Source organism: Malaclemys terrapin, chromosome 1, assembly GCF_027887155.1.
Source record: "Malaclemys terrapin pileata isolate rMalTer1 chromosome 1, rMalTer1.hap1, whole genome shotgun sequence".
NCBI classification, from domain to species: domain Eukaryota; kingdom Metazoa; phylum Chordata; order Testudines; family Emydidae; genus Malaclemys; species Malaclemys terrapin.
This window is the reverse complement of record NC_071505.1, coordinates 350,256,898-350,266,208: the sequence shown is the minus strand read 5'-3', so window position 1 is coordinate 350,266,208 and position 9,311 is coordinate 350,256,898. Positions and strand designations below refer to the sequence as shown.

At 47.4% G+C, this 9,311-nt stretch overlaps 1 protein-coding gene across 1 annotated transcript; it reads right to left on the bottom strand.

Moving 5' to 3' along the window:
• Positions 1-445: 445 nt before the first annotated feature.
• Positions 446-1,384, bottom strand: LOC128830254 (olfactory receptor 52N4-like). The gene has a single exon (XM_054016044.1). It carries the CDS (start codon positions 1,382-1,384, stop codon positions 446-448), a length of 939 nt encoding a protein of 312 aa, XP_053872019.1.
• Positions 1,385-9,311: the final 7,927 nt, after the last annotated feature.

Here is a 9,311-nt window from a genome sequence, read left to right as displayed (position 1 = left end):
CACTGGATCACTGTACATATGATAAAGAAGTTCAGCATTGTAGTAACTTTGTCTTTGGTTATCTGAAAGCATAGTCTCTGTCTGTCAAACTGAACAAGAATGCCGTTCACACACGGTATCATGGAAAGCCACCTTGCATCAGAAAGCTGCAGAATCTTCGGGTGATCTGGAAGTCATGGAAAGGCAGAGTGTAAGGGTATATGGAGGTCGGGGCTGATGGGTGATGCTGAAAGTGATCAGGTGATGGACAGAGAGAGGGAACACAGCAATGGAGAGAGCAGTGCTTGGTCATGGAGTGATAAGGCGTTAGGTGTGAGGAACTTCTCAGAATGTGAACTTCCACAATGCTGAGTTCAGCCAAACTGGGACACAGCACCCTTGATTAATGAGGAGATATCCTTTCCCCCTCTTATCATACAGGTTTAAGGTCAATGGCCCCAGACAATCACATTTTGCAGGTGTATTTGCCCACTTTGTCACGAAGCTCTTTGGTTTTGACCCCATAAATTATAGGGTTGAGCATGGGGGGGGCAAGGAAATAGAGGTTGGCCAAGATGATGTGAATGTGTGGAGCAATGCCCTGACCGAACCGGTGTGTCACAAAGGAGAAAAGCGAGGGAGTATAAGATGTCAGTATCACACAGATGTGGGCTGTGCAGGTGTTGACAGCTTTCTGGTGGGCTTTCTCGGAGGAGATTCTGAGGACAGCCCTGATAATAAGACCGTAGGACAGGGCAATGAGCATCAGGTCAAACCCGATGACTACAAGTGCTATTACCAAGCCGTACGTCCTGTTGACTGTGATGTCCCCACATGACATCTTTGCCACAGCCATGTGGTCACAGTGTGTGTGGGGGATAACGTGATTGGCACAGAATGGCTGTATTGTCAGGAGCAGGGGCATGGGCAGAATAAAGAGAACAGCTCTTATCAAACCCACAAGCCCTAATTTAGCTACTCGTGCATTTGTGAGGATGGTGGCATAACTCAGAGGGTTACATATGGCAACGTAGCGATCAAAGGCCATTGTCACAAGGATGGCTGAGTGCATAACAGAAGCTGCATGAAGGAAGAACATCTGGGTGAGGCAGCCACCCACAGTAATGCCTTTCAAATTGAACCAAAATATACACAGTGCCTTTGGCACGACAGAGGTAGACGTGCCGATGTCTGTAAGCGCCAGCATGCAGAGGAGCAGGTACATTGGCTTGTGCAGGGTCTGCTCTTTGTATACAACAAAGAGAACTGTGAAATTTCCCAACAGGCTGATAAAGTAGAACATAGAGAAAGGGATGGAAATCAGTATGTGGGAGGCTTCCAGGCCAGGGATGCCTGTTAGGATGAATGTTGAAGAGTCAGAGGGGGTGAGGTTGAAAGATGCCATGAGATGGTCGAAGCGTCGATCGGGGTCAGAAATGCTCGAGGTGCCTGTGAGGGAGAGATGCACAGCAATTGGGGTTACACACCTTATAATAAATAATGCAGTAAATATTTGATGGCTATTAACAATCTAGAAAGGGAGATGAGCAGTGAGGTGGCAACATTTACAGATTGCATCAGATTATTTACGTCATAGTCAAGTCCAGAGAAGTCCTCACAGGGAGCTAACCAAGACAGGTGAATGGGCAGCATGATGGCAGATGCACTTTAAAGTCCATAACTGCAACGTGTATGCACATTGGAGGGAAAAGCTCAAACTCCTCAAACAACAAACAAGGTTCTAATTTAACTTTAGGAACTGAGAACAGGGACCTGGACATCATGGTACACAGCTCTGTGAAACCCTGCTCACAGTGCAATCATTGACAGAAACTAAGCAAACATTGGCATCCAGGAGTGGGAGAGGGAATAATATGGAAAATACAATGCCATTAAATCAGTTAGTCAATGTTTCATCATCCTCTGGACTCATTTGTGCAGTACTGGGCACCCTTCTCACACAGGATATTGCAGAACTAGAGGTGTTCAGGGAAGGGCAATTAGAATGATCAAGGTCCTAGGGAAACTCTCTTACAGAGAAAGGTTAAAACACTGGTATTGTTACGTTACAAAGGAGATGAATAAGCGGGGATATGAGAACAGTCTATAAAATACTGACTGGTAGAGAGTAGATGGAGAATGTGTTCTCCCTGTCTCATAAAACAAGTTCAAGAGCATATTCAATTAAACTGAAATGAGGCAAAATCAAAACAGTTAAAAAAAAAGAATGCTTTCAGGACCAATCTGCAACCTGAATCGGCAAGGGTTTGGACATTTACATGGATAGTGCAACTATCCAGTTACAATAGTTACAGATAAGTAAATATTTTGGAAAGGTTATTCATCCCCGTGTTTCAGGGTACAAGCCAATCTCTAGCTGTTAGGTATAAGGGTGATACCCTTATGATGGTCAGGTCATCCCCCGCCACATCCACTCACTGCTGGGTTTGTTACACCTTCTACTGCAGCACCTCGGGCACTGGACTAGATGGACCATAGATCTGACCCATGATGCAATTCCTAAGTTGGAAAGCAGCCAAGATTCCCCCATGGAAACAGACATAATCATGCTGGGCAATGACTTTGTGCTCAACAGAATGGGCACTAGGGGCACAAGGGCCTTGGTATTTAGGGCTACAAGCCTGCACCTCTGTTCCTTCCCTTGTTTCTTTTGGTCAGACACTTTCTTGAAGGCACACAGCTTTGCGTGAGACATAAGTTACAGGTTTTATCTGACAGGTGTAAGCAGAGACATGTGACAGCAACTCAGGTGCTAGCCCTTCTCATACCTGAATATCAATGAAGTTGCAGCTGACACAAAACATTTGGGATGATAAATAGTGAGGAGGACAGGTCACTGATTCAGAGCAATCTGGATTAGTTGGCAAACTAGATCAAAGCAAACAATATGTGTTCTAACATAGTTAGATAACATAGATATCTACATCTAGGAACAAAGAATGTTGGCAGTGCTTACACAATGGGGGACTATCATGGAACGTGCAATGACTCTGAACAAGATTTGGGGAGCACTGGTGTGACTGCTGCTGGAATCCTGTGTCCAGTTGTGGTGTCCATGATTAAAGATGGGTGTGGACACTCTGAAGTGATATTTTTCTAATCAATTAGAAAAATATTAGAAAACCTGCCTTATACTGATAAGCTCAAAGATCACAATCTATTTAGTTTAAAAAAAAGATGGTTAAGGGGTGACTTGATAAGAGTCTCTAAGTACTTATACGTGGAACCAATATTTAATAGTCCGCTTTTCATCCTAGCATACAGAGGTGTAACACGATCCAATGACTGGAAGTTGATGTTAAAGAAATTCTGACTGGAAATAAGGTGTACATTTTTTAAGGGAAAAGAGTACTTAACCATTGGAACAATTTACCAAGGGTCATGGTGGATTATTCATCAGCGAGAATTTTGAAATCAAGGTTGGAAGTTTCTCTGAAAGATCTGTTCTAGGAATAATTTTGTGGAAATTCTCAGGCCTGTGTTATACAGACTAGATAATCACAATGGTCCCTTCGGGCCTTGGAATCCATGAACATGTCCCCAGGAGTCAGCTGGAGGCATTTTGCCTGCAAATTCGTACCTGAGCTTACTGAAGGCACTGCATGGATGAATGTTTTAGGTGAGAGAAATAATGACTTGAGTCCATAAAATCTCTGCACTGAGGATAGAATGTAGACCCCCACACCAATAATGACAAACAGAAATGGCTAGCAAATGGTCCCAGAGCATCCTGGGTTTAACACCACGGTCCCAGTGTTCTATTGCTTCAGTCACCTACCAGTGGTTCCTGCACATGGCTGATGTATTTATCTAGGCCCTCACATGTCGTAGAGTTGCCCACTTTCATTATATAATGTGCAAACTTCTCAGCTTGCGAGTTGTTCTTGTGTAGCAGTCCTTGAAGCACCACACGGTGTTTATGTGTGTAACAAGAGAAGCCGCACAGGTGCCTGCCTTGGCATTTGCCACTCATGAGATTTCTCACTGCTGAGTCACAGTCACTGATGACCCCCCAGCCAAGGGAGCAGGTGTGATGGGAGGCACCTCACCCCCTGCAGAGGAAGAGCTGTGGGGATTGTGGGGCAGGTCAGAGGTGGTGGGAGTCAGGGATGACTAGGAAGCATGGAGAAGATACTGGCGACCAGAGTGCTGTTGTAATCAGGGCAGCCAGGGAGGGGAAGGAGAGTATGGGCAGTGGGTCAGAATATGATGGGTGATTAAAGCAGATGAGGAGAAAAGTGTGATGGGTTTCCCCTGAGGTACTACCTGTAACTGAGTTACCAATGAGCCTTCTGACTCACCAGCCTGGACCTCCCCTCTCAATGTGCTGCTGAGACAAACTGCAGACCCACTCCCAGTACAACACGTCCACCAGCAGTTACGCAGGCAGGGACACACCCAGCTGCAGTTATATGCAGGTTTTCTGACCAGCCACGACATGAAACAAAAATAGAGAGGCTACAGCCAAAATAACCACCAGCTACATAGCCTAGGACCTCAGAGTGGTGCTATCCTGCCCTGGACCAATCTCTGACCAGTATTACTTTGTCCCTCATTGTGGAGAGGAGAATGCACGGTTGTAGTATTCAAACTGAGATTTTTCTCCAAAACACTTCACTTAAAGGCACACTGGGTTTAGATTAAAAGATAGAACAAGTTTATTAATTACAACAGATATATTTTAAGTGATTATAGGGGATAGCAAACATGTCAAAGCAGATTACCTAGAAAATAAACAAAAATGCAAACTAAGCTTAACACACTAGTTTGATTGACTATGAATTAGCAGTTTCTCAAAATGATTGAGGATACAAGTAGTCTGGCAGATTCTCAAGGCACAAGCTACATTTGCTTTGCAGCTTGGGTTTCTCAGGTTTCCCTGCACAGCCTAGCAATCCCTTTAGCCTGGGTCCAGCACTTCCCCCAGTTCATTCTTTTTTCCTCAGGTGTTTCCGGGAGTCCCCTTGTGTGGGGAGTTAGGAACCACCGATGATGTCACTCCCTGCCTTATATAAGTTAACATATGGTGGGAACCCATTGTTTCAAAACTTGGTTCCCAGACCAGTTTCTAGGAAAAGTACAGACTCCCCAAGATGAGGTCCAGAGTTATGTGGCATGGGCACATGCCCTTGTAGGGTCATAGCATCCAATACGTACAGGCTGTCTGGAGCATTCTCAGGAAGGCTCACCAGGTGGGAGATAAGCTTCTCCTTAGATCTATTGTTTTCCCTAATGGGTCATTGCCCTGAATAGGCCTTTCCCAAGCAGCTATCTAGACCAAAAGTGTCTTGTCCAGTGGGCATTACGCAGGTGTAACTACATTTGAAATACAGATACATAGTCAATATTCATAACTTCAGATAAAAAATGATACATAGATACAAATAGGATAATCATATTCAGAAAATCTTAACTTTTCCAATGACATGACCCATCTTGCATGAAATGTATCATAATTATGCTATAGTCATATCATAATAATATCTCTATGAAGAATATTGGATGCAGTGTCACACAAAGATCAGTGGTACTTTCCACCGGTGAAATGCTAAAAGTTACAAAACAACAACAACAGTTGGAAACAAAACTGAGTGAAAGTTGTGACACCCAGGCTGCAGTTCTGTGGCTTGCCAGGGGAAAGAGATCCTGAGTCCTACCAACACGCCCTTGGGACCAGGAAAGATCCCAGTGCTGGTCTTTGACCAATAATCACAAAGAAAAATTTAATTTCAGATCCCTGTGTATGTACATGCTGCACCCGTCCCCGCAACCCCCAGTGCTGCCTGCCTATCCCTGTACACCACTCTCCCCGCCCCCCATAACCCTCAGTGCTGCCCACCTGCCCGTGGACATCCCATTCCCTGCCCCAGAACCACTTGTCCATGTAGGTTCCCCACCCACACAACATTCATCCCTGCCACACAGTGATACCCCTCACCCAGGACAAGGGCTGGATTAGCTTTTTGTGGGCCCAGCGCGAAACTTACTTGTGGGACCTCTGGCGAATGAAGGGCAAGAGTGCAGTGGGGCTTGGTGTGGGGGGGTAAGGATTGGTCCCCAGCTGGAACGAGGCAGAGGCAAGAGCACAGCAGGGCATGGGGGGGGAGGATTGGTCCCCAGCTGGAGCGAGATGAGGCCAGGGGCAGGACGAGCATAGTGGGGCATGGGAGGGGGAGAGAATTAGTCCCTGATGGCAGGAGCAAGACAGGGGCTGGGGGCAAAAGCACAGCAGGGAGGGACCTAGGGTTTGTCCCTGGAGTGAGGGAGGTGCCAGGGTAAACTGCAAGCACAACAGGATTGGGGAGGGGGTAAACAGGATTCCCACCCACCCACCCCACATAGAGCAGGTACCTACCTTCTCCCTGGTCCTAGCCCCCACACAGAGCCGCTGAACTAGTGAGCAGCAGGCAGGGTCTCTGTCCCCTCCACTCCACTCCATTCTGGGCGACTGGTTGACAGTCCGTGGCTTTGCGCTTCCTGACCCCGGGGAAGCCTGTAGTGGCAGACTGTCTGTCACCTGCAGCCTGAACAGGGCCGGCTTCAGAGTTTTTGCCGCCCCAAGCGGCAGAAAAACCAAAAACAAAGCCGCGATCGCGATCTGCAGCGGCAATTCGGCGGGAGGTCCTTTGCTCCGAACAGGAGTGAGGGACCGTCCGCCGAATTGCTGCCGAATGGCTGGAAGTGCCACCCCTCTCCAGAGAGGCCGCCCCAAGCACCTGCTTGGCAAGCTGGTGCCTGGAGCCAGCCCTGAGACTGGAGGAGTGGCAAAGCAGTGGCTGAGGCCTCCTGTCCGCCCGCTCCGCCCACCCCGCAGGCTGCTTGCCAGTGACAGAGGGCGGGGTGGTGGAGATGACAGGAGCCCTCAGCCGGCCAGCTGAGAGGAGGAGCAAGTGAGGGGGAGGAGAAGAAGAGAAACCCAGGGTCCGACTCCTAGGGGAATGGGCTGTAGAGCCATTATAAATCTGGTACTGCCCAGGACAAAACAAGCTCACAGAAATGCCTCCTCAGTCTAGGATAAAAGCAGTGTCTACCTGCACTGGGGAAAAGGGGGAGGTCAGCTTGAACAGCTTTTCCGGGGGGCAAAGGGAACCCCAGCAGCAGCTCAGCCTGTGCAGGGAAGGAGAGAGGGACACACCCAGTGGGGGGGAGCAGGGACTTGGAGACTAAAAGGAGCCAGCATGAGTAACTCTTCCTCAAAACAACACAAGTATTTAACCTATTGCAGCCCGTTAAAAACACAGACACACATTCCTGAGGCTACTCCTCCATGTTGGCCATTGCTGACATTGCCACAAGGCTGTAGTGGGGTTGCTCATGGGAGGAGGGACGGTCTGGAAGGAGGAAGGTGTCCGAGACAGTCTTCTACAATGTAGTCCATGTTACATTACAGTCTGAGATGCCCCGCAACCCAGGAGACCTTGTTACACCTCTTTTATCTGTGCTTTAGGCAGGATGTCCATTCCCTGTTTCATCCAGTTTCAGGACTCTGTGCCACTGTGCTCTGGGTACTGAATGTCCCAGCCTCCCCCGTCCACATATACTGTGCATTCCTGGACCTCCCCAAGTGAGATTTACCGCACCGCCGGGTTTCCTCTAAGACAGAAACATGTTTTTATTTTTACTGCCTTCTGGTGCTTCTCTTCCTCGCCAACCAGAAATGCAAGGACACAGAGAGAGAAGACCCCTCTCCCTCCATGAAAAAAAATGTGATCCTATTTGTTTTAAACCTCTAAGCCTTTGAGATTTCAGCAACACTCCTGTCAGTTCTTCATTGATCCAAATGAGCTCACCCGTCCTTAGAGGCCACTGGATGCCTCCAGTTGAAGTCACTGGAGGCTCATAGCAGGTGTAAATCAGGCCATTTATTTAACTCCCTACATGTGGATTTAGGGTGAAATCCTGGCTGAGTTTGGAGTTTTTCCTTTGATCTTAATGGGACCAAGATTTCACCCTTATTTCAGTTCCAAGCTGTGAAAATCACATTTGCGGGTTCTGCTACAGAGAGCGCTCTTCTGTTAGGGCGCTGAAAGAGTTTGTAAGAAACCCCCAGTTTATGATCACTATGAGACCGGATATGAAGGACAGGGATTCTGAAACACATGCCCCTGATTTTGTTCTCAAGGAGGCCAGTGTCAATCTGGAGTAACCCAGTGACGGCAGAATGTGATTGCAGAATCTGGCCAGTGTGCGACCCATTCTTGTTGTGAACCCTCTCTTAACATAGGTACTAACTGCGGCAGCTTTGGCTGCACTTTCTAACAGGACAGTGAAGTTGCTGAATTCAAAAACTTGAATGAACCAGAGGAAAAACATCACCGCCCCAAAAAAGGAAGCTACTGAGTCAGACAGAAGGACACAGTAAGAGAGAAGGAACTGATTTTAAAATCAAATATTTGTCTAAACTGTTTCCAGTACATTTGTAGCTCCAATGTTACCGGGTAAATCCCTTGGTGTTTCTGACAATACTAAACAGTTCAAGCTGCTGTGCTGGTGAATTCCTGCCCAGGTGGTTCTTGACTTAAACCCTGGAACCCTTCATGAGCCCTCAGAACTAACTTTAATGCAGAAATAGGCAACTCACCGCAATCCTGCTGAGGAAATCTCCTTACTGGAACAGGAAAGCAGAGCCTTGATAATCAGTGTATTGATCTCACATAACTGACACTCACTGTGCTGGAAAGCGACCTTTATGATTCTTCTGTACAGTCCCTGCAGACTCTCAGGTTAGCCGGGATTCACAGATAATTGCCTTGGCTCCGTGAGCAGCAGGAAGAGCAGAAAATAGACCCTGGAGAACTTCAGCTTGAGATTCTCCGATGTCAGGGGCTCAGATTGTCATGGCAAACTGAGTATTGCAATATGTTCGGCCTAGCAATTGACAATGGCTTTCTTTTCTTACCCACCTGCTGAATTGAAGAAACAGATTGACAGAGCCAGAAGAATACCCAGAAGTCACCTACTAGAGGACAGGCCCAACAAAGAAAATAATAGAACACCACTAGCTGTCACCTTCAGCCCCCAACTAAAACCTCTCCAGCGCATCATCAAGGATCTACAACCTATCCAGAAGGACGATCCCTCACTCTCACAGATCTTGGGAGGCAGGCCAGTCCTCGCTTACAGACAGCCCCCCCAACCTGAAGCAAATACTCACCAGCAACCACACATCACACAACAAAAACAGTAACCCAGGGACCTATCCTTGCAACAAAGCCCTTTGCCAACTCTGTCCACATATCTATTCAAGGGACACCATCATAGGACCTAACCACATCAGCCACACCATCAGAGGCTCATTCATCTGCACATCT